This window comes from Pteropus alecto, unplaced genomic scaffold (assembly GCF_000325575.1).
Source record: "Pteropus alecto unplaced genomic scaffold, ASM32557v1 scaffold341, whole genome shotgun sequence".
NCBI lineage: Eukaryota > Metazoa > Chordata > Mammalia > Chiroptera > Pteropodidae > Pteropus > Pteropus alecto.
Genome location: NW_006430739.1, coordinates 279,046 through 305,094, shown reverse-complemented (window position 1 = coordinate 305,094; position 26,049 = coordinate 279,046). Strand labels below are relative to the sequence as shown.

The 26,049-nt window shown below is 41.4% G+C and overlaps 1 protein-coding gene across 2 annotated transcripts in view; it reads left to right on the top strand.

Annotated features, from left to right (window-relative positions):
• The first annotated feature begins 4,214 nt into the window (after window positions 1-4,214).
• MTMR1 (myotubularin related protein 1) overlaps window positions 4,215-26,049 on the top strand; it is a 60,420-nt gene continuing 38,585 nt past the window's right edge. Inside the window, exons 1-5 of one of the 2 annotated variants that reach the window (XM_006905505.3) lie at window positions 4,215-4,339; window positions 14,853-14,876; window positions 21,367-21,442; window positions 23,746-23,840; window positions 24,209-24,316. In XM_006905505.3, coding sequence (XP_006905567.1) covers window positions 21,397-21,442; window positions 23,746-23,840; window positions 24,209-24,316 — 249 coding nt within the window. In that variant the 5' untranslated portion in view covers window positions 4,215-4,339; window positions 14,853-14,876; window positions 21,367-21,396. The remainder of the gene's footprint in view (window positions 4,340-14,852; window positions 14,877-21,366; window positions 21,443-23,745; window positions 23,841-24,208; window positions 24,317-26,049) is intronic. The other variant, XM_006905504.3, reaches the window with a different exon arrangement.

Sequence of the window (26,049 nt, the reverse complement as noted above, 5' to 3'; positions counted from 1 at the left end):
CGGGGTGGGGAGGACTCTGGGGGCAGGGGGAGTGGAACGTGCAGTCACGCAGGCAGTGCTGGACGTGGGAAACTGCTAAGGGAGGAGACTCACGGGAAGGAAGGCAGGGGCCAGATCTTGAAGGGGCCTCTGTGCCTTCGTAGGGAATTAAGCCATTATTCTCTGGGCCAGTTCTTCCAAGAGCAGTTCTGTATAACCTACCACTGAATCACCTCCAGTGCTTGATTCAAATGCAGATTCTTGGGTTCCACCCTAAATCTAGTTTGTCCACCTCTGGGGTGGAGGCTGGAATTCTGCACTTTTAACAACCACCTGCATGACAAGTAAGGTGGGTCATTCAGGATTTCCGTCAGGGCAGCTACAGGATGGGACTGACGTTTGAGAATAATTGCTCTGCAGTAAGTAGTATGGCGAATAGACTGGAAGCACGAAATCTTATTAAGCAGATTAGGGAGATGCTAATCACTCACTCATTTCTTCTGCGACTATGAGTGCCGACTCTGTGTCAGGCACTGTGTTGGGCTCAGGGTATAACAGGGAACAGACACAAGTCCCTGCCTTCGTGGAACATATGTTTGGTGGGAGAAAGACAAAAAAAATAACAAGGGAAATATGTTTTCTGTTAGGCAGTGATAAGCGCTAGGGGAAAAAAGTAAGTTGGGAAAGGGATGGGAGTGGTTGGGATTTTATGTAGGATGGTCAGGGAAAGCCTCACTGAGAAAGGTGACATTCGAGTCACGTCCCCAAAGAGTTCAGGGATCCAGTCATACAGATATCTGGGTGATAGCATTCTGGGCAGAGGCCTGTGCGCCGTGGAGGGGGAGGGAGTACGAGTGAAATGTTCCAAGATCAGTGAAGAGACCAGTGTCATTAAGCAGGGAGGGAACTAGGGAGAGAGCAGTAGAGTCGAGGGGCTGAGTGGTTAGAGAGGCAGGTGGTAGAGAGTCATGGGGAGCCCTTGGGGGTCTCGGAGCAGAGGAGTGACATAATCTGGTGTATTTCAGTAAGATCAGTGAGCTCTCCTGTGGACAACAGACCAAAAGCGGAAGAGGTTGAAGCAGAGAGACTAGCAGGTGGGAGGTTACCGCAGTCATCCAAGTGAGACAGGGTGGTGGCTTAGATCAGAGCAGTGGGGTGGAGAAAGGGAGAAGTGGTCAGATTCTGGATATGATTTGAAGAAAACCTGCAGGGTAGAGCCAGTAAGGTTTGGTGAAGATTAGTTGTTCGGTAAGAGAAGAATCCAGGACGATCTCAAGGTTTCTGGCTTGTAGGAAGTGGTGTTGCCGAGATGGAGAAGCCTCTAAGTGGAGCAGTTTCAGGAGCTTGACAGGCTCTCAGCGCCAGACATAGCTGTTATGAGATGCCAGTTGTATATCCCAGAGGCAGTTGGTTTATATGAGCCTGGAGTTCAGAGGTGGGGTCTGGGCTGCAGGCCTCAATTTGGGAGTCATCAGCATAGAGATGGGGCTTAAATTCACGAGGCAGAACAGAATGACAGGCATCTGGAAAGGGAACTGCAGTAGGAATTGAGCAAGGTGCATTCTCGTGATACTTATCAGATAAGGGCAGTGTGACTTGGTGAGCATTCAGACGGGAGAGTGAAGTGGGGGGTGGGCTTCAAGGTCAACCCCAGCTTTCGGACCTGAGGGGCCAGGGTACCTAGCTGTGCTTTTCCCTGATTTAGGATACATGGGGCTGACGCTGCTTTAGACAGTTGAGTTGGCAGGGTCTCTGGGACCGCCTAGTGGAGATGTCTCCTGGCATCATGGACATCCAGGTCCAGAGAGAGAGTCCACGTTGGAGAAACAAAGCTGGGAGCCCCCAGCCTGCACGTAGTTGTTGATACCAGGCACTTGGAGGCAGACTGACAGACTAAAGAGAAGGTGAGGACACACATGGCCTCCCTTCTCTGTTCTATCATCATGATAAGCTCTGACTCACACTCAAGACCCTGAGAGTGGAAGCTGGCTCTCCGGGTGTGTTTCAGCCCCACCCCATGGTCTGTGGGGCCCTCCCCTCTCTTCTGAATACTGTACTTCTCTTAATGATGGCAAAGCTGTGGTCCTGCAAGAGGATGTGGCTTGCTCAAGGTCACGGAGCTAGCTGGTGACAGAAACAGGACTCCGATCCAGGCCTCCTGCCTACCCGCCTACTATACCACGCTGTTTGTAACTGTGTTGGCCAGGATGCTTCTGGTTGCAGGTGACTAAAAACATAAATCATTCTAGCTTAAGCCAAAAAGGAACTTTCTTGGCACATACCACTGCTGCAGACAGGGAGAAAGATGGTCACGGGCACATTTGGAGCCAGAGTCGCAAACGGTGTTGTCAGCCCGCCCCCATCCCTTGTTTTTTCTTGTCTCGCTCTTTATCTCTGTGTGTTTCTCAAGGTGGTGGGGGTAGGGAGTGGCCTCCAGTGGGGCTGGAGCAGGTTCACACAGCCTAGGGTCTAAGAGAAAACTTAGAATTAACCCAGCCTGCGTCACTCCCTTGCATGTGGGGGCTCCAGGAGGAGCAAGGGGCAAGCCCCCTCCTTCTTCTTTCCCCACAGAAGCTTATGAAGTGGGGAGGGGCTGCCTTTCTCCACAGTAGAGAGAAATGTCCTTATCAGAAAAAGGGGGAAAGAATGCTGGGCAGATGGTGGCAACAGGGTAGCCACGGAGGGTGACCAGACCGGTTAGATTTGCAATCAAGGGTAGGTGCTGGCAGAGAAAAAGGCCACATGACAAGAAAAGTATGTATGTTATGACCGGGTAAAAAAGGTGACTTAGCCTTTAAAAAGGAGACTAGAATCCCTCCCTTTTCCCTTCTTCCTCATGGTTAGAAATTGTGGTAATGAATTATTGATATATCATGGGAATGTCTGCCCATGCGGTGAATTTTTTAACCACATTTTTAGCCCCACAGAGAACCACTGGGCTATTTTGGTCAGCGACTACAATTAACATCACTAGTAGAGAACATCAAATATCTTTATTTTACTATTTAGATTATTTTACGTACTGCCTAGGGAATCCAGGTTTTTCTATCCTTCCAATACGTGAGTGCAGATTTAATTACTAATGAGATTTTTAAAGGTCTGGAACATTTTTTACAGTGCAAACTACCTGCAGGGTAAGCTTTCATAAGCATCTTTTGCCCTTTAGCTTGATTTCTTCAGTGCTTTGACCAGTTGAGAGAGAAGCCTGGCCCCTGGGGGCAACTTTTAATTCCCTCTCTGCCTAGTTTGCTTGTGTGGTCTTTTAAGTCAGGTGAACACAGCCTGACCACTTTATTCAAACACCAGAGACTCAGTTTTCTCATCTGTAAGATGGGTCACTGTCAGGCCGTATGCGGCAATGCGTTGAACACTTCAGAGCATCGTGCAAGTAGAAAGTGCCATTCTCTTTGCATCGTTGTGTTCTCATATAAGGCAGTGGCTAGCATCTGTGGTGCTGGTCTCTGTTTTGCCCTCCAGCTCAGTGAGTCAGTCACTACTGGTTGCACCATGTTCTGGAGGGACAGACCTGGTGTAGCCGAAAGCAGGCCACTTTCTGATGGGGCATGTCACCGCCGTGCCTGAATTTTCTCATCTCAGAAACAAGTTGGCTAGTCCCTGTTCTGTCTTCTTATCACATCGTGATTGTGAAGCTCTGATATAATAATAGACCAGAAGAGCCTTTTTGTAAGTTACCACAGCAGTTACAGAAACGTAAGGTAGCATTATTAATAGAAACAGGATGTCATTTTTCTGGTCTGTTCTTTTTTAAATCACAATCAACTTTGCTACATTAAGAGTCACTTTGATTCACTCAAAATTACATTATCTTCTAGATTTTAAACTACCAACACGACATCGAATGTTTGAAAAGCATATGCTGTGAGATAAATATTTCATTTTAGAATTAATTTTCTATATACATTACATTAAGAATATTCACCGTATATGATTGCACTAGAGTAAAATTCCACTCAATGATAGAGATGAACATGCTTAGAATCTTAAACTTAAAAAAAAAAAATTGTTGGTTCATTTAAAAATCAACCTGGAAACTAATCTTAGTTCCTAGTTGTCAGTCAGTATTTCAGTTCTTATATTAAGTGTAAAGGTAACCAAATAGTCTAATAAAAGTTCGTTTCTAAAAAAAAAAAAAAAAAAAAAAAAAAAGAACTGTATGTATATCCCCAGTCAGTGCTCATTTTTCTCACTGGGAGCCTATGTCTTAAAATATTTTAATCACACTATTTCTTTTAGTCCTACAGGATCACATGTTGAATGGTGTAAACAGCTTATAGCTGCTACAATTTCTAGTCAGATTTCAGGTTCAGTGACATCAGAAAATGTATCCCGAGATTACAAGGTAAGCAGCATTGAGTCCTTAATTCATTTCCAATATGCTAAGTAGCCAAGAAGCTTTGCAGTTTTAATTCTTGTGAGACTTTGGCAACCTTGTTGCTGGCTGACCATTTGGGAACGAGGCCGAAAAGTTCTCTGTCGTTAGATCTGAGCTCTAGAAGAGAAATTTTACGAAGATCTAGTTTATGTGGTCATAATTTTGTAATTGAGAGGAAAAGCGGTCTTTTGATTATGATTATTTTTTTAAAAATCCAGTTCCATTTTATGATTTATGTATTTAACATATTACATATTTTTGTATTTTAGTATAGTAAATACCTATATTTGTTAATATTCCGAATTTCAGGAAACATCTGATATACAGTATTTCCCTAACATCACAATTTGTTTCTGTGTTTAGGTGCTCCCTATGGGTATTCAGCATTAACAGGTGATACTAGAATGCAAAAATCTTGCAAAAATCTCAAGAGTACTGTATGCACAGCCTGAGTTTTAGTCCTTATTGAATTAAGAAATCTTTTTTTTATTATTGGATTTCCTGCTTATTTTAAAGTTAAGAGTGATAATCTCCTTGTCAGCAGAGGGAGCTGGGTTTATTTTTACTCCCCAGGTTCCCCAGCATGATCCTGGAACTTAGTGGGTGCTCAGTATATATTTGTTGAATCAATTAACAAATCAAAAACTTGGGTGCTCCATCTTTATTGAGGCTAAAAACTGTTTTAATGTCTATAAACTATTAACAGGTACAGTAAATGAAACCACGTTCACATTGCAGTGTTAGTGTTTGCTTGAGTTGAGGATTCAGTTTATTATAGTCATTTTTGCCTGCTAGTAAGAAATCATTGATTTTCACAAGTATGTGTGAATTACATTTAGTATCCTGGACTACCCTCAGTCAACAGGCTCTCAAAATCCTGGTCCTTGCCAGGTATCAAATCTTACAAAGAATTCAAGAACTACAATACAGATCCTAATTCATTCTTAATAGCTGCTCCTTGTTTAAGGGCTCTGGCCTTGGTTCCTCTTTAGCTCATAACATAACAAGTGCAGAGACTGACTCAAGAGGTCGTGTAATTGGGATTTGGCTGTATTGCTGTATTTGCTTCATCCAATCTGTGGGATGCCGTTGCTTACTCCTACTGAAGGAAAGCGCGGCTGTGGATTAGTAGAAACTGGATGATCTGCCCAGTCAGAGGAGTGATAGTATATTTCTAAACAAGGGTCCCCAACTCCTGGGCCACGGACCGGTGGTCCGTGGTCTGTTAGGAACTGGGCCGCATGGCAGGAGGTGAGCAGCGGGCAAGCAAGCGAAGCTTCATCTGTATTTGCTGTGTTCCCCAGCGCTGGCATCACTGCCTCCACTCCGCCTCAGATCATCAGGCGTTAGATTCTTATAGGAGCCCCGGTCCCTGGTGCCAAAAAGGTTGGGGACCACTGCCTTAACAGGTTTCCCTGCTATCTAGTTTTCGTGATTGGCCATGTAGGAGCATCTGGAACTATCGGTCCTCAAAACCCAGCTGGGAAAATATGCCATCTGCAGATATGCCATGGGAGAAACACCTGTAGCATCTCCAGTGTCTGAGTGGCTGGTCACTGAGCATCTGCTGACCTCACTGGTCCCAGTTGCCCTGTTGCCCTCACCTTAGCTGAGAAATTGCCCTGCTGAGTGGAGAGGCTCAAGGACCCATATTTGCAGAGAATAGCTCTCAGACCTTGGAGTGATTTTCTTTACAGACAATTACGACTTAACTGTAATGTTTTCATTTGGTTGAATATCTGTTAGTGCCGTTTGGGTTCTGTAAAAGATTGAATGTTGACTGTGCATAGCTCTCTAACCTCTATATTAATAGATCAGACCGAGTCTGTATTTTAACATGAAGCAACAAGGTTTTTTTCCACTTTAGTCTATTTACAAATGTTGTGTAGCTGAATTAGCTCATATCGGAATGGTTTAACAGATGGTATTCAGGGGGGAAAATCAGGCTTTTCTATATTTTGCAAATTGAATTTTAAGTACCTATATCAGATCATAGCTAAAGCCTTTGATGAATTATTATAAGAGTGTGTTTTGTAATTGTCTTTGTTATATTTGCCCTGTAGCCAAGTCTGCAAAGTTGGCGTTAAATTTATTATTCACGAGTTGTTATGTTTTCTTCAAGGAGAAGTTTTTTTTAAATAATAAATATTTACTCTAAACCACAAAGATAATTTGGTATGCTACTTATAAAGTTGTTCTTAAGAGCAGAGTTACCAGGATAGGCCTTTGAAACAGCTCCGGCCTGGGAGCCATTGCATGGGGGATGGGGGTTTCCCTGAAGGTCCAGATACAATTCCTTGAGGATTTAATTTGTAGTCATCAGTCGATAATATTGAAATTATCTATTGTGCAAACATCTTATTCGAAATACACACTCAAGTTGGGGATTAATTTAGTATAAGTTAAACTCAAGGTCAGGGCTCTATGGTTTTGTAATGCTTTTTGACACATCATTCATTTAAGCCTTAAAATAACCCAGTGAGGTAGCTTTTATTATAATCATCATTTAACAGATAAGGAAACCAAGCCTCAGAGAGGTTAGCTGACTTGCTTAGTATCACACAGTCAGAGTTGGAATTTGAACCCAGGCCATTGAAAAGCTAGAGTGAGTTTTACAATTTTGCCCCACCCGCCCTGTCCACTGTTTTACAAAATGTGGACCCTTGGATCTTCCCACATCAGCCCTCCCTGGGTGCCTGCAAAAACGCAGCTTCCTTGGCCCCCAGCCCACTGTGAGTGTGGGGAATCCAGTGCCTCATATCTTTCTTATGTACAATAAAATCTGAAAAGCTGGGCTTCCAAGGTTTATATCTGTTGGAATTGGTGGTGGGATCGTACATTTGGTACATGCCCATGAGTCTGAATAATTAGCAACTCAGGATAGATTTTGGAGAACAAATTTTTATTATCTACCCATAAACCCACAGCTCAGGATCAGATCAGTCAAAGTATGGTAAGAATATCACTGGTATCACATGAGATGAGTTTAGATGGTATGTCCCTGGACATGTTTTAACAGTTATGTAATTATTTTAAAGTATATTAGGAAAACGAGCACATCACACTTGTGGTTTAATGGATGTTATTGCTCAGAGCTTTCTAAGTATGAAAAAGGAGTGGATTTAAAGTTGATATAAATATAAATATGAATGTTAGTACAAGCGACGTGCAGATATAGCAAACCAAACTTGTAGAGGTGGTAAATGGAATGACAGATGTTTGGGAAACATTGTCCCAGCTGAAAGAGTAGATAGCTCTTAGGTTTATTTATGGATCAACTAACTCAATAAATGTGTGCTTCAGTGCCAAGTCATCCTGAAGATTTGCCTGATAATTAGGACTACTAGAAGAAACATAATAAAAAATTTTGTTTTGTTTGCCCCCTTCCACTGCCAGCTCAATTGCTTTCATTTTTACTGGGCTAACAGTAAAAATCTCTCTCTGGAATTTGTCAATAAATTTAAGAATGAGATCGGAATGTCATGTTCCATAATCCAGTTACAAATTGTAATAAAATATTTTTAGGAACTATGAGAAGAAGCAACACAGTTGATCAGTTTCCATTGTTGAGAAAATAGAACGAGGCCAGGAAGAAGGAACGTGACGGAGTAGTACAAACAGTACTGGATAGCTTCGTGACTCTGTATAACCTCTGAGTGTCAGTTTCCTTATCTGTAAGGATAAGAGAGTTTGGATTAGATTGTTAAGTCTCTAAATTCCTTTCTTTCTAGAACATTCTTCAATTCCATTTTTATCCAAAAGGATTTGATTCTGGCCAGCCTTTAGGAAATTAGGACACTGTAGTTTTAATGTAATCATCCTCCTTCCTCTGGCTCCATCATCAACATTATCATCATCAGCGCTCTGAACCTCTCCTCTTGTTTCTCCCAGCCTCGTCCATGTACACACAATAGCTAGATCTCGTCTTTAAACGTTCTGAAGCAAAACAAAATGGAGAGGGTCCTGTACTCACTTTAATTATTTTACAAGTTAGTACAGTGATTGAATTCTGAATCCTCAACAAAATTTCCCAAAGGGCTTTGGAAAGGAAGTGGGATGCAGTGTATGGGAAAGGCTTTATTACGTTTGACCTAAGTCTTAGTTTATATTTCTTAAACTGAGTATTAGTGTATGAAAAGGGAAGCTCGAGCATGATCTTCCAGAATCCATGGCTGTAATCCATTGTTGATAGCTTGGCCTCACGATGTGTCTATTACATCAGAGTTTGCAAACACAGATATCTTCATGGGATAGTTAACAAGCTAGGCAGACATGGAAAGGGGCTGTGGAGAACTGGATTAGAAAAAAAACCCTGCTACTGCCTGTCTGAGCTATAGGCCTCCACTTTGTAACCACTGTAATAGAAAAGTGTTATCTTCTCTCTAGGGAGGAATTATTGCTTAATAATATGAAGATTTAGGCTTCTGCTTCTGGAAAGATGGAGCAGATGTATTTTTTCTTCACGCTATATACAACTAGAAACCCTGGATATTATCTTTAAAAGAAACATAAGAATTCTCTGAAAGAGAGTAGAAGACAGACTGATCAGGGACCTCAGAACCCAAGGAACAACAGGGCGGTAAAGTCTCTGCATTTTGTTTTTGTCACATATGTCCCAGACTTATCGCCGAAGAAGCCAGCAACCTAGAAATGCCAACAGGCACAGACAACAAAAGCCTCTCCTCTCTAGTCAAAGGACCAGGAAAGGGGCAGCCAAGAAAAAAGGAAACTCTTAGACACCAGCCACTATACTGCAGCCAAACACCGCAGAAAAAGTTGTGGCCCCACACCCACCCACCAACAAGGCCAAGTGGGGAGCCTAGATTCCACCCCTGCCAGGCTGTAACGAGGCAGTACCCACACCCTCCCTTTCTCTGCTGGAGCAGCGTTAGAGAAAGCCAGCTGAAACAGAAGGTTTAAATAAGATCTCATGATACTCCAAATGTGCAGATTTCCATTAAACATCACTCATCAGACCAAGAATCAGAAAGATCTTAATCTGAATGAGAAAAGAAAATCAATAGATGCCAAAACCGAGATGATAGAGATGTTCGAATTATGTGAAAAAGCTTTTAAGAAGCCATCATAAAATTGTTTAATAAGCAATTACAAATATGCTTGAAACAGTGAAAACGTAGAAAGTGAGAGACAAGAAATAGAAAGTTTCAATAAAGAAATACGAGATAAAGGAGAACCAAATGGAAATTTAAAACTGAAAAATACAGTAACCGAAAATTTAAAAATTCAATGGATGGATTCAACAGCAGAATAGAGAAGACAGAGAAAAGGGAATTACACGGAGTAAAAAAAAAAACGATGCTCCCAAAGGGTCATGTACTGTATGTTTCCAATTATATAACCGTCTTCAGAAGACATTATAGAAATGGAGAACAGATTAGTAGTTAACAGGGGCTAAGAAGAGGAGGGACAGGTGGGAAATGGATGTGGCTGTAAAAGGACAACATTGGGGTCCTGGTGGTGATGAAATGGTTCTGTGTCTTGACTGTGTTAGTGTTAGCATTCTGGTTCTGATATAGTTTTTGCTAAACTACCATCAGGGAAATCAGATGGCACGGTACGTGGTGCACGGGATCTCTCTGTATTGTATATAAAATCAGTTTTGGTTAGTACTTAATAAGAACTCATGCTATAGCAGAAATATGAAACATATAGTTATGCTTTGATATATAAAACGAAATACAGGAGGAATACATTGTAATTGCTGAGCACCAATCCATTCCATAAGTGCAATGTGAGCACCCGTTCTGTGCAAAGAGTGGGGCTGCATGGAATTCATAGAGGGGAAGAAGACACCGAAAAATACAGCACCAGTTGGACTGTGGTGAGCGTAAACAAGGTGTGGTGGGAGGAGGGACGGGGCGGGGCAGGGCATTCCAGGAATTAAGCCTGAGGGCCTTTATCAGCCTCCTCCACTAAAACCAGGCAGCTCATATTTGAATACCCACTCCTCTGTTGCCGGCTTTCTGATCTTGGGTAAGTTCCTTCGCCGCTTGCTGCCTCAGTTTCCTCATTTGTCATTTGGGGATAACAGTAGGATCTCTTTCTCCAGAGGCTGGGAGGGTTGCGATAACATGTAAAGCGTTTAGCACAGTGCCTGGCGTAGAGTGCACCTTGTTGGTAATTGCATTACTGGTTCTGGCTTGCGTCTGAAAACTTTCTGAAATTTTCGTACTGTTGGGGACTTAGGGGTGTCAACTGTTACCTTCTAAAGAACTCAGACAGGAGCCGAACAGATTTAGACCACGATAATCGATCAAAGCTGGCTTGGAGGGCCACAGTGGGCTCAGAATTAAACACAATCCCCCAGAGAGAGCCCTGGACAACTGCGGCCTCTCACTTGGGGCAGGACCCACACAGGCAAACTCCCCGTGGGTGGGAGAGACGAAGCTGTCCCCTCTGGGCAGGCTGGACACAGATCACAGAGAGCCCAGACGGGCATAATGGCTCCTTTACCAAATCCACTCGGAGCAAGTGGTCGTCTCGAATGCTCGCCTCTCTGGGGCAGAGTGCCCCGAAGGATGATTTGCATGGGACCCGAGGCCAGAAGAAGGGCATTTTACCCCCAATCCAAACTTTTATACGAATCTGAATTTTGGCGTTTGGGGAAAAATTCACTGTTTTCCATTGCTATTCACAATACACTCTTAGAATACTTCTGACACTGGATATGTGGGTGTTTTTTCCCACACCAACCAATTCTCCTACACCAGCGGGGTGTCCTACAATTCAGTTCGGACACTAACCAGACTTATTGCAAACCCTGGAGTTCAAGGGCTCGGTCCCACGAGATTGTCCCTCAGTCGCAGAGAGTAGGTGTCCAGGTCCCACACCACTTTTGCCAGGTGTGGCTACAAATTGGGGGTTCCTACGACCCCCTCCTTGAATTTGATCATTTGCTACATCAGCTCACAGAACTCAAGGAAACACGTTTACCATTTTATTAAAGGATGTCTTAAAGGACACAGATAAACAGGCGAGGTCTGAAGGTGGGGTCCTGAGTGCAGGAGCTTCCGTCTCCATGAGTTGGGGTGTAGCACCCTCCCAGCATGTAGATGTGTTCATTCCAGAAGTTCTCTGAACCCCATACTTTTGGAATTTTTACGGAGGTTTCATCACATAGGCATGGTCCATAAACTCCTTTTCCAGCCCCATCTGCCCTCTTGGGAGTATGTGGGGGGTGGTGGCACTGAAAGTTCCAAGCTTCTAATCATGACTTGGTCTTTCCCATAACAAGCCACCATCCAGGATTCCACCCAAAGTCACCTCATTAGAACAAAGACACTTCTATCGTCCAGGAAATTCCAAGGGTTTTAGGAGCTCTGTGTCAGGAACTGAGGTCAAAGACCAAATATTAGAACAAAAGATGGTCTTAGCACCGTTCTTTACAAGAGTTTTAGGGGCTCTGTGTCAGGAATGGGGGTCATTTCACAGTGCTTTTTCTTGATTTAGTGAAAGCCATTTAGAAGTAGGTAAATTTTTAGTTACCTTTCGGGCAGTCTACCTGCTTTGTTAAATAGATTAAGATCATTATTAACTTTTTTGTACCTTCTAGATTCCTGGCATGTGTAGGAGTTGAGAGAGGGGATTGAGGCATGTGAAGAGGGTTGTGTAAATCGGGGAGGCCGCGACCCATCAACTCAGAAAGGTCACGTAAAGAGTACTGATGCTAACGAGTCCCACGTCCTGAGTACTTACCCACCCAGATTCAGTTATGGTACCCGATTTAACCCAACCACCTGCGAGGGAGATGTGCTCAGCATCACTGATTTAGAGAAGAGGAGACTAAGACTCTGCTGGCTGGTGTGGCCGTCAAGGGTCTGGTGGGGCGTAAATGGTGGAGGTGGGATTTGACTCCCAAGCTCATGCTTTTAACCACTAGGCCGATTTGCCTCCCGAAGCGTGAGGTGGGAGGATGTTTTGTGAAGTCTTCCCATGAGGCTTAGATAAATGACTCTTATGGTTTTAGAACTGGTCAGGACCTTGTACTCACTCAGTAGACTCCTCTCCTTGTGTATGTGTAGAGACCAAGGCCCTGGGTTGGCTGGGGAGAACTTGCTGGCTTCAGGCCTCCTGACTTAAAACAACTGCTCTCTTCTCCAGCTTTGATCAGAATCTGATTCTAGGATAAAAAAAAAAAGAACCTCTGTGTGTGTCTGAAATAGTTTGTTTCAGGAGTGGTATCAACTAAACCAGGGAGAAACACTCGGGTATCAACTTAGAGACCTTCAAGGGAGCCTCCACTGACCTTCCTGGTCTTATACCAGGAATACTAAGGTGTTCATTACAGTAAAGAATTATGTAACTGTAAAAAGCACATTGTCTGCTTTTTCGTTTTCAATTGTTACTATCACTTTTTAGACAAAGCGTCAAATAATTGTAGTTACAGAACAAACATGAAAATAATGGTTTGCTAGAGCAGAGGTTTGGAGGTAGACAGGGGTATTGGGGGAAGGGGTAGTGGTGTTGATTTCTTCGCCATCCCTAAAAGAGATTGTCTGTACGTTTGAAGACTGTAGTTTAAATGTGTTAATTATAGCGACACCAAGCTGAAGCAGTGCAACAGACTACCTGGGTTTAAATACTTGCTCAGTCACCTCGAACTTGACCAGATTACTTAACTGTGCCTTAGTTTTCTCATCAAAAATGGGGCCGATAATAGTTTTTATCTTATTTACAAGGTTATTCTGAGAAGAAAATGAGTTAAAACACACGAAGTGCTTAGAAGAATGTCTGGTGCCTAAAAAATCATTTCATGAGTATTTTTTTTTATGATGCAGCTGCTGCCGAAGGAGACAAAAGAACTAAAAATTAAAATTTCAATCTGCACAGATTAGGAAGAGGGAGATAGCTTGAGAAAGCTTACTTTCTCATCTTTTAAAATGGAAGGTCACTAGCTATTCCTTAAAGTTGACAAATCAAGAAGTCAAGGTGGAACCATATTGTATATATGGTTGTGGAGGCGAGCCTCAGAATTAAAAATAGGTCTCATTAAACATGGTTAGCACTGAGGAATGGAGCTCGGGGAGCAGAGGTTTTCTATTTTGCATTTTTATTGCTGTCTATGTCCCATTTTGAGTTTTTAAAACTCATATAAGCATGTATTCTATACCAGCTTTATTGAGATATCATTAACAAACGTCACATATTTAAAGTAGACAATTTAATAAGTTTTGATAAGTACACTTGCGAAACTGTCACCACAATTAAGATGACAAACATATCCATCGCCCCGCCCCCCCCCCAAAAAAAAGCCAGGTTTAAGCTTATTAGTCTAAATAGTCTATGTTTAGGAAATTATGGGCTTTAATTCTCTTTGAGCTACAGCATCACATAATTCAGAAAATCTTTTTTATTTCAAAGAGTATTTTAACGATGATATAGTGATACAGTCTGTATTTTCCTAGTCATGTGATCTTATCCATCCTGAGTAAAACCTATACAGCTAATAAGAACCTCTAGTGTTTTTTGTTTTTTTTTTTTAATGATATGTTTTCCATAGAACAGCCAATGATTAGATGATTAGATTTCAGACTCTGGAATGGGAAACAGACGATTCGGGTCTTACTCAGACCATTACCACTATTTGCTTTTCAAAAGTTCCTCTGACGCAGGCCTCCTAAATGCATACGCTGCATTTCAAGTAGCATTCGCAGGCTACCGGCGGCGCTGGAAGAATGTCACTGAAATTATTGTCCCCGTTCAATAAACCTTGGCCTTCCCTTTGCAGGGGCAGCAGTTGGAGCCTCCCTTCCCCTCCCCTGCCATCCCAGACCAGCCATCTACCTCTTCTTACCTGGAGCTGCTAGGTGGGAAGAGGGAGCTGGGTGGGGGCTGGGGAGCAGGATAGGCACCCTTCTCTCGGTGGGGTGGCCTCACTGGGGAGTCTAATTCTGGAGTGCAAGTTGGAAATATAATTTCTACAGAAACTAGGTTAAGATTTGTGGTTAGCTAGTTTTTATGACACCGTTAATGCTATAGCTGAGCCGTGTGCTCTGGGTCAAATGTGGGAGCTTTTGTGGTTTTTTGGTTTTTTGTTTTGTTTCTGTGGGCTGATTTGGGAGCAGAACTGCCCTTTTATATCATTGTTTCTCTGGGGAAAATGCATTTCAGTATTCCAAACAGACACACAGATGAACTTTTCAAACACTGCCTGTTCACAGTGATTTGTAATAGCACTTGACAGAAGGGGTTTGTGTTTAAAATAATGTCATTTGTCTTAGCCTAAGGGCGATAAGTTTCTCTAAACCATAGACTTGCCTGAAAATTATAGGACAAATGTGTTAGGATTGATTTGCTATCGAATTAAACTTACAGGGCAAATGTGTTAGGATTGATCTGGTTGATTTTATGTAGAGGATTATGATGTTTCTTAGGGAATGGGCTGGTGAGCTTAATGGCATCTTACGCGGGTCAGTAGTAACACATTTGTGATGACGATGTTCTGTATTTTAACTAACAGGTTTTCAGGAGGCCTGATATAAGGGTAAGGATATTCGGCTTTTAGCAGATGGGCCTCCTACTTGTGTGTCTCTGTGCTTTATCAAACACTTAGTCTATTTAGTGTTCTTTACCTTCTCACTGGTTTTTATGAGTCACCCAGATCAATTTGCTCTGCTGTGTCATAGCTTTAAATGTTCACTAGAAACGCTTTATTTGTTACAATGTTTATATGTACAATAAAAGCCAGTGTGTGTGAGGGCAGGATGCTAAAATTGTTACCAGTGTGTAATACTGACTTTTCGTTGTGTTTCATGAATTCTGACCAAATGGATCTTTGTGGCAGGGGCTCACAAGGCTAGGCCTACAGAGTCCTCTTTTAACCTTGTTTATCATGTAATTCATGCTAAAGAATTTAGCAATGACAGCAACAACAAAGCGGTCAGTTGTCGTCCATCCTATCTAAGTAAGATCTTAAGTCACCTTCATGTCTGCATGCTGAATCCAAAAAGCAGAAGTTCTAATCCTGAAGATAAGTTTAGCAAAATCGGTCCATTTTGGAGTTCTTAAACCACAGATGTAGCTATTACATCTAGTGGGTTTATAGCTTATATTTTTCTCATGATTTTCCTTCCCTTTATTTCAGAATATTCATAAAGCAAGACAAAGATTGGTAATGTGCATGTATTTAAGCCTGAGTATCAGATGTTGAAAATTAACCTATTTCCATTAAATGAAAACAATGGATTTTGACAGAATAATTTAGTGACTTCAGTTTAAAAATTTGAATCTTGTTGAAGCCAGTGAAGTCGTACAAAAATAAGCAGGTTAACTTAAATTCTTAGGATTCTAGTTGGTTTATCTTTGTTTAAATTTGTTTTCACCATGTTTTCTTTCACTCGTGAGAATCATTTTCTTTGATTCACATTGTTAAATATTAGTGTTTGGCTTTACACTTGCATGGACTTTGAAATGCTGTGTTTTTTTTTTTTTGTTTAGTCATTCATTTGTTTTTAAAATTTTTATCAAAGAATGATTCCATTTTCTTTGTATTTAAAAAAACGGAAATTTCAAAAAACTGGCTGCACTTTAAAAATTACCCTGCTTCGAAGGGTAGCAGTACCAACTATGTACTAAATTCAATCTGATAATAAAGAATAAAAATGTATTAAGTAGCTATTTTACTTTATTGACAAAAATGAAAGGTGGAGAATAGTAAATTCATTTAAAACTTTGCTACTTTTTCACTGGTTGCCTTTCAAAGAAATATAGTTTTTGGAACCATAGTTTCATGAAGGAAAATATGTTATCTTTGCTAAATTTTAATATTTTCAGCCTTAGAGACTTGATGCAGCTTTTAAAAGGGGTTATAATTTTGTCAACTTCAGTGTTCATATTCCTTAAAGCATCTGCTGAACTAAAAGTCCATTTTTTAAAGGTTCAAAAACTGATTCCATGAAGAAATTAAATTAAGAACAGTATACCTTTAAAGGAAATGGAAAAAATTAAAGATATGTGACCTGTTAGCTGTTTCTTTGAAGCACATTGATACTGTAATTAGAAATATTAAGCCCGATCCCATCTGATCTCGGAAGCTAAGCAGGGTCGGGCCTGGTTAGTACTTGGGTGGGAGACCATCTAGGAAGACCAGGTGCTGTAGGCGTAAAAAATAAAAAAAATAAGGGATTATAAACTGACAAGGTCCTTGCAATCTGTGAGGTCAACCAAGGGTTGCCTTGCCTAAAAAAAAAAAAAAAAAAGAAATATTTAATATGGTATTGATTCATGATTCACAATATTTACTTAGCAATTAGCAATAGGTACCAGATTATATGTATATGTATACGTATATGTTTATCTCCAGCATGAGATATGTGCATGTGCACGTTTGTGGAAATTTTGGTAATGACAGTGGAGTTGACCGCTGACTAATTCTTGAGAGCATACGGATACTTACTGTGTTTAAAATACATGTCTGTGGACTGCCTTTGTATTTTGGCTTGATTTTTGCCCTTTACCTGGTTACCGTGGTGTGCTTTATTTTCTATGAGCATATCATATGTCTGTTATTTTGTTTCTTTGCTACCTGCTATGGTATGCATTGCTTGATTTTAAAAAGACAGTGCATTCTTTGAAATCCATGATGTTTTTGCTTTTCATTTTTCTACCCCAACACAAACACAGAATAGATATTCCATTTTAGGCTGAGGATGCTATAGATGACCTACACTTTGTTTTCTTACCTCCAAGAGGTGAAATGTTGTGATTTGCAAAGCCGTGAAAGGTGTGTCGACTTTTACATGCTTACTGTCTCTTTAAAAAAGAACTTCTGTCCTTTCACCTGTCTGTTTGCACGTGTTTCTCTTTCTCCTCTTTGCCTTTTCTTGTCCATGCACCTGGTGCTGTGCAGGAGATTCAGGAAGAACACAATGGCTACCCTTCTGAAGCTGAAGCTGAGCAGGTGGCAAGTTCTACGTGTTCATCTGTTTGTAGCTACAGATCGTGTATTTAGAAGCCATTTCATCCTAGATTTCTAGACGATAAGCAAATGCTTTTACCACTATAGTAGTGCCCTCCTGTCCAAGTTTGGTAGATTCCATTATGACATTATTTGCAAAAATTGGTTTATCCAACATTTTGTCAACCAGCAATTTGTTCACCTGTACTTCTCGGTTTTCCCACAGAGGGGTTATTGATGAGTTAATGAGCCTCAGTCACGACAGGATTCTCAAATGCCTTTACAAAGACTTAGAGGGGACAGATGCGTACGCAAAGGGTGCTCCTTGAGGGTGTGGACTTCGCTTCATTCAGATGAGCATGGTCTCTGCCCAGCACAGTGCCTCGTACTTGTCAGGTATTTGTGGAATGAGTCCGTGTAGTTCGTATTTATTAATCAGAAGAAAAAAACCTCATTCGAGTACCCTTGAGTGCTTATTCTTTGCTCAGTACCTCTAGACCCTCTGGAGTCTTTTAAAGCAACAGAACTTTCCCCAAAGCTCATGTAGAAACTCAGTGTGTTACAGGGGTAGAAGTGCCGCTCCAGAAAAATGTGGCAAGCCCCTGTGCTCAGCTGTGCCTCTGCCCAGCCCGCCCTCCTTTGGTGACTCTGGAAGCACCTCGAAGAGCCCAGTTTGAGAGCCACTGCTTTCAGCATGCAGCCATTATAGAAACTGCCCACCCGGCAGCTTAGATTCAGATGAGAAAGTAGCGGAGAGGCCAGGGACATCCCTTGGGCTCAGGTCCTCGGGGACAAATTCAGGGAGCTGGTGGGCCTTCAGTCGGACCTTCAGGGTCTCAGGAATAGGGTCTGGATGAGATCACCAGAGGGAATTCCTCAACTGGGCAGTGCTTGGAGCAAAGGCACAAAGAGGAATAGGTGTGTTCATCAGATCAAATTTCATTCACAAGAATATTCCATTCATTGATTATGCTGTACATGGGTTGGATAAATCAAGGGTCAAATCATGTCCTGTGCAACTTGGTAGTTGCAGTCAAAGCTTAATGTAGCACAAGTGTGAGTCCCATTTCCTAACACCAGCTTTATAAAAGGAATCTACTGTACTCACAAAGCAATGAGCCTTTAAAACTATTCTCCTCTTGAAATTCTATGCTAAAGTTAAATGTGTTTCCTTGAAAAAAATAAACCTTTTATGGGGAAATCTGAAGCAGTGGGATCATTTATTTGTTTTCTTCTGGTAATTGCTTTTTCATCTCTTAAAAATCACATCCCAGATTTAGTTATTATTAGTGAGAGGTTTGTCTCACTATGTCTCACCAGTACAGTCATGCATCATATAAATGCACAGGTATGAGACGTGGTTCCATAGTGTAGCGGTTAGCACGTCTGTTTTACACACGCAAAGTCCTAGGTTCACGCCCCGGTGGAGCCACGGTCCATGGTCTATGGCCATGCCAGCCTGAACAAGCCCGATGTCTGATCTTGGAAGCTCAGCAGGGTCAGGCCTGGTTAGTACTTGGATGGGAGACCACCTAGGAAGACCAGGTGCTGTAAGCATAAATAATAATAAATAGTAAAAAATAAATAATAGTAAAAATAGTAAAATAGTAAAAAATAAATCACAGGTATTTCAGGGCCAAATTCAACAAGGCTTTCGGAAGAGAAGAGAAACGTTTGCTCTTCATCCTCTATCCTGAGAGCCTTATACATTCTCAAAATGGTCCCAATCACCACTATCTCCCATCTGCAACATTCTGCTAGCTTGTCCTGGGTTAAGGACTTTAAGCTGTTTGATGTTTCGCTATAGGGCTTAAAACGAGCCTTCCTTCTCCCCACTCCTCACAGATACAGTTGATTAGAACAGCTTGCTTTAGTAAACATATTTCAAATTAACCAGCCACATTTATTTTTAAATATGAGTTAAGGAATTTAAGTCTATAAAATATATGATAATATTTAGCCATTAAAATGAGCTTTAACAGTGTAATATTTGAAGTGATGTAATACTTGGATTTTGATTAAAATAGTTTTCTCACTTTGTAACTATATTATAAAATTAGTCTCTAGTTCAGCCAATATATTAAAGAAAGCCAACTTCCAAATTAAGGCTTCTATTAAGATTTGTGATTTTTTTTTAGTGTTTCTAAAACTAAACGTTTGAAAGTATAAATATTGGTTTATGTTTTATTGTGTAAAAGATATATTTCTAAGTCAGGTATGAGTATAACCATGAATATACAAATACCTTTTCAAGTCCCATTTAATAGTTCTCTACATTCCTAAAATTTTGGGCCGAAAAGTGTCTTAAACACTGATCTGGACTAAAAATTCAAATGGAATGAAATTATTTGGAGGGAGTAATGAACCCTAATCTGTGTTATTTTAACCGTCTGTCTTGATGAGGAAGACAGACCCCATCATATTGTGCCCTACCCGTCTGTACAACAGACAAGCCCTGACCAACATTTAGCATTGAATTTGCTCTTTATATTTTGACTTTTTTTCTTTATTTAAAAAAAATTATGAAACTACCTTGTGTAGTGTTTTTAAATTGACCTTTAAGTCCCTTTAATAAAACGTAATGAAATATTCTTATAACTATGAAAAATAGTTATTTTGAATTTTCAGTAATTTCCGTTAGAATTATAAAAGCTATCAGTTTTTATTGTTTTGTGTCACGAAATCATGCTGAAAACTTAGTGATGTCCAATTTGTTTTCCGCTGAACACTCCTGATGTTAACAAGTCTTTTTTTGGAGAAAGCAGCCCCTGATCAAGTAGGTATGGGAAATGTAGCATACTCTAGCGCCCTCTTGCTGGTGTGGAGTGCATATTAACACACTAAAGACGTCTCACTAAAAACAAACAAACAAAAAAAAAACACCAAACACAGAATTTAACTTGTTTTCTTTATTCCTGCATTTCCCAAACTTTCAAAAACAAAAAACAAAAAAAAAAAACAAGACCTATTCACATCTCTTTGGGATTTAATACTGTATGAAACATAGCTTTGGAATCGCTGGGGGTTTAAACACCTTATTCTTATTCATGACACATTGTGTCAGACATGCCAAAGAGAAAGTGACCAGTTTCTTTGGCAGCATTTCAGGGGGTGGCAGTACCTTGGAATGGGCCCTGAGTTCAGGCTCTGGTCACCAGCTTTGAAGTTCGAGAGCACTATTTTCTCAGCTCCCCTGAGTTCTCTGGCACTATGTAACCAAGCTCACAAGAGACCGGCTACTGGAGCACAGTGCCGATCTGGACGTGAGAACTATGGGCGTGTACCTACATTTATACCCAGGCACTTTATCATAGCCAGCCATCCAAGACATCCTTTTCCTAGTATCATTGTAGCCAGAAAACCCAATACCTTATTAGCAATTTGCTTGATGAGCGTGGAATCAGCACAGAGTGAATTGGCTTGGGAGAAGCCTGAGGAACATACCACTCCACAGTCATGACTGAAATACTTTTGTCTGCCAGATGAGGGCGCGCTCTCTTGTGGCCTGGGTGGGATACACACTGATAAGCTCCTACACTTTGTGCACACACATGGTGTAGCTGGGCTGCAGTACAAAAGCCTAGGGCTTTCCTTGGTAATATCACTGCCCTGAGACCCCTCCCTGGCTACCTTAATAAGACTTCGAGGTTTTCCACGCTATCTCAGAGGCTGGGCCATTTCTACAGCTAGCTAAGCACCTACATCTAATGTTGATTTTATTTGTATTAGTTTCGTGTTCAGAAGGTAACCTTTTTTTTTTTTTTTTTTTTTTACTTTATTTCCAAATTCTGGAGGCACCTTATAGTAGCTGTCTGTATAGTGATTAAAGTATCTATCTGTCATGTCAAGCCATTTCTGTATTAATGCTTTCTAACTGTAAACTTTAAATATATGTAATAATTTGCTAGAATATGCGGCATGGTGTCCTGTGATGCTGAGCTTTGAAATTGTCTTGTAATGGGTGGGGGCATACATTTCGCACGCTTCTGTAGCTTTGTAGCGAGAGCACAGAACAGTACAATTCTTCCTGGGTATATAGATAGAAAGTGAGACTTACTCCTGTTTGTCTTTTTGCCAGGCTCTAAGGGATGGAAATAAGCTGGCACAGATGGAAGAAGCACCACTTTTTCCAGGAGAATCGATCAAGGCCATTGGTAAGTTTAATGCATACACTTTGCTTATGGAGATCCATAAAATGACCCTTTCCTTGTGAGCACCGGTGGTGTATGTGCTAAAGATCGGCCAAAGTGATTAAATTAGGGGACAAATGGGCGAGGTCTATTCATTCTTATTAATGTGCTTATAACCTTAAGAGACTGAAGACTGTACAGGATCACTTTAAATTCCGATGAGTATTAGTTGGCATTACCAACAGAAGGGGGCCCCAACTTTTTCTGATGAACTGAAGGCTGATCAGACACTCACTGTAATGTCAATTCCACTGCTTTCTTGGATTCCTTCACTGTCAGGAAAATGTATCAAGAAAGCACAATTTTGGTGCAAGAAAAGGGCATGTGTTGCCAGCCTGGATTGTCAGGGCGATGGCCTGAGGGCTCCCACATCCCCTCACCGTGGACTAGCAGGCATTTCAGCAGGCAGTCCACTGCGCTGTGGGTGAATGGGTGGGCAGCTGGGTGCGCTGTTTTCACCTCTCAATTGCTGGGGTTGGGGAGGACAGCCAGCTTTGCTAAGTTGCCTTCTTCCCATCCAGAGCAGTCATCTTGTGTCAAGAACGTTTGAGTTAGCAGACTCTTCTACCAGGGACTGCAAACAGCAACCCCCACTGAATAAATACCTCATCTGTGTGGCTCTGGACCCTGCTTATCTTGTCCTTCATTTTGAAACTCTTTCTTTGGCTTCTGGAACTTCATTCACTCCCGGCGGTCCTCTGGCCTCTGGGAGTTCTTCCAACCCTGTCTCCATGCCGCTTTGGGGACTGATCTGTTTAAAACGCAGAGCTAATTATGTCATGCGTCTGCTTCTTCTGCTGACATCAGACTACACAGATTTAAAGTGAATATGAAGAGTTTTGACACGTTATATGCTTGAGGAATCCATTATCACAGTCAAGATAATGAACCTATCCATCTCCTCCCAGAAGTTTCTTTAGGACCCTTTATAAAGCCTCCCTCCCATGCCTTCTCCCCATCCCCAAGCCCTACAGACTAGATTATATTTTCTAGAGTTTTCTAGAAATGTAACCATTGAGTATATTCTCTTTCTTATCTAGCTTCTTCCACTCAGCATAATTTTGTTGATATTCACCCATATTGTGGCATGGGCCAACAGTCATTCCACTTTATTGCTGAATAGTATTCTATTGTATGGATGCACCACAGTTTGCTTGTCCCTTCGTCTGTTGATGGACATTTGAGTTGTTTCTACTGTTTGGCTGCTACAAATAAAGCTGCTGTGAACATTCATGAACAAGTCTTCTCTAGCCTCATGTCCCATCACCCTCATGCACTCTTGGATCGGGCCGCACTAACCTCCAACATCTGGCTACTCACTCCCTCCTTCTTTCCTCCTCTCCCTCCCCTGCTTCTCTGCTGAGTTAAGTTGATCCTTTTCTGAGCTCTTATCACATCGTATCCGCATGGCGATGATAGCATTTATCAGACTGTAGCGTAATGGTCATTTTCTGTGTAGTGTCACTCACAGGTCACGGGCTGCTTGTGGGCAGGAACTGTGTCTAGTTATACCTAGAAGCCTAACAATAGAAGCCACTCAGTACATAATGAGTTAGAGAAAAGTTTAACAGAAGTTTTTGGGTGGATGACAACTTTAGTACCTGTAATTGTTCCACGTGGACTCACCTGTAGTGGTGCACGTTCCTGTCATTCCAACGGAATGGCACTTTGGGAAGATGGCAAAGATGTGGTACCTTTGTGAGAGGTGAGGTTCTTTACACTCATAGGAATCAAATATGTTGTCGATATCATATTACATATGCTGATATTGATAGTCACAATAAGAAAATAATCAATATGGAAGGTGATAAGGAATTTGAAGCAAAGAAGTCTTTTTTCACTCCCTTGATGTGGTCCTGGTTTTTGTCATCTGTGAAGCAGCTGCCTCTGGAGGTGCCTTAGCAGACAGTTTTTAGCTGTAGTTTTCATTAGCAGTAATTTTTTAAGTGGTAGCCCAGAGTCTTTAGAGTTTAATTAATATGTTTTTGATATGATTAATTTATCACCCAAGGAGAAAGTTAACCAACCTGGAAAAAAGCGACAAATGCAGCTTATTAGGAGGCCCTTTCCTTAAAACCTCATTAAGTAGCAAATTAGAATTCTGTATAAAAAAATAGAATTTTATTAGAAGACTATCCATCCGTCTTTATTTCAAGTAATAACAAATTTAAAATTCTTAGGAAACTAGAATCACAGATATATATATTTGGAAACTAATGTTAAGGTGTCTTGAAGCACAAGCTGCTACTTTAAGTTTTTTCTTTCAGTGAAAGATGTCATGTATATCTGCCCATTTATGGGAGCCGTGAGTGGAACACTGACAGTGACGGATTTTAAGATGTACTTCAAAAATGTGGAGCGGGTGAGTTTTGTAAAGTGCGTTTTATTTGTAAAAACGCTTCAGAAGCAAGTAAACAATAAAGGAGTTAGAAGTACCCCCAAATCCCAACACCCTGAGGGAACCAGAGGGTGAGTTATAAGACATGCACATTTGCAAACCGATTTTGTATCTTGAAAAACAAAACAAAACGAAAGGCTGTTAAAGTAGCACTTAAACCTGGAGGGGAAGTTTAATTGTAGTCTGAACATGTTCAGCAAGCACGTTAGGAATCAGACTGCAGTTTCTTAGCGGGGGCAAACAGGAAATGCGAAGTAAAACAAATGTGTTTTCAGCCAGCAAAGACTTAAAATATGAAAACTCTGTTGACTGACACTAATTTGTAAACTCAGGACCCGCATTTCGTCCTTGATGTTCCCCTGGGAGTGATCAGCAGAGTTGAGAAGATTGGAGCGCAGAGCCATGGGGACAATTCTTGTGGTATAGAGATCGTGTGCAAGGTATGGTGCCAACATCGGTAAAACTGAACGGGGCAGTCAGCCAGGAACTTTCTCTGATACCCTTTTCCTGGACTTTTTTTCCAGTCAATCGTACTGTTAGGAACTGAGAGGTTTTCAGGACAGAGACCTCTTCAGATGTTGTGTCAACCAGCTCATACCATTATGTGAGCCCTTGAAGTGAACCTCTTCCTTCCTAATGAAGCATTCTAGTTAGCATGGACCTATAACCTACCTGCTGACATTATCTGTTACATTTCAGAGAAATCAAGTGAGAAGCACAGGTCCATATTTTTCCAATTTGTTGTTTTAAGACTGCTCTTCAGAACAGTGGTTGGTCAAAGACTTCCTAAAGGGACAACAATACAGTGACCCTTGAACAATGTGGGGCTTAGGGCCACCAACCGCCCGCACAGTCGAAAATCTACATATAACTTTAACTGTCTTGAACTTTTTAGTATATGTGCTGCCGAAGTGAGCACGACTTTCTTTAACTTTTTAAACTTTTATTCATCTTTTTAGTTTTTCGATTACAGTTGATATTCAGATTTATTATATATTAGTTTCAAGTGAACAGCATAGCGGTTAGACATTTATATAATTTACGAAGCGATCTCCCCAATTAGCCTAGTACCCACCTGGCACTACACATGGTTATTACAGTATCATTGATGATGTTCCCTGTGCTGTACTTCACATCCCCATGACCATTCTGTAGCCACCAATCGTACTTCTTAATTCCTTCGCCCCATGTATAACTTTTGACTCCCCCAAAAACTTAACTACTAATAGCCTACTGATGACCAGAAGCCTTACCAGCAACAGTTGGTTAACACATATTTTGTATGCTGTGTGTATCACATACTATATTCTTACACTAAAGTAAGCTTAGAAAAAAAATTAAGACAATCATAAAGAAGAGAAAATACATTTAGAGAACTTATTGAAAAAAATTTGTGTATAGGCGGAACCGCACAGTTCAAACTCATGTTATACAAGGGTCAACTGTATTCATAAATACCGTGATTAAAAACACAATTAAGTCTCTTGGCTATGTTGGAATTTTCACCTGACCTGTGTTTATTTTTGGTTTTGTTCCCATCCTCCAACGGGTTAAGTAGCAGTGTGTGTGGTAACTTTAGTGGCGACTAGTCCCTTAAGAAACACCTTAACTGATGTTTTTATTGAAAATAAACAACCCTCTCTGAAGTACTGGGAAAGGGGTCCTGCCTGCGGAATCATCGCGGTCCCTTCCAAACTTGGGGATTGGATTCCTGCCCATCCGTTTGCTTTAATTAGATCTCCGAGGACAGCTCCCTCTGGTTGGCCCTAGACTGCAGTTGAATTACTTTAAAAAAAAAAAAAAAAAGCCTTTACTGTTCCAGGTCACAAGTCTGCCGGTTCACTGGGCTCGCTGTGGGCACTACGTGGCTGTGCTGGCCCGTGATAAAGTGCAGTTGTCCCTTTCAGGCCACGGTTCCACATGCACAGGTTCCACATGCACAGCCGTATGAAGCAGCTGCAGAACTTCAAGCAGAGGGGTGAATTGATCAGCTCTGAAATTTTTGAAACATGTCATCTCCCTACTAAGAGCTCTTCAGTAGCTTCCCATCACCTTTAGGCTTGAGAGGAAACTCACCCATGGGTCTGAGTCTGACTTCTTTCTCTGCAGCTTCATCCCCAGCCACCGTCCCCTCATTCCCGCCATCCCATTCCTTTAGTTGCTCACAGTCGCA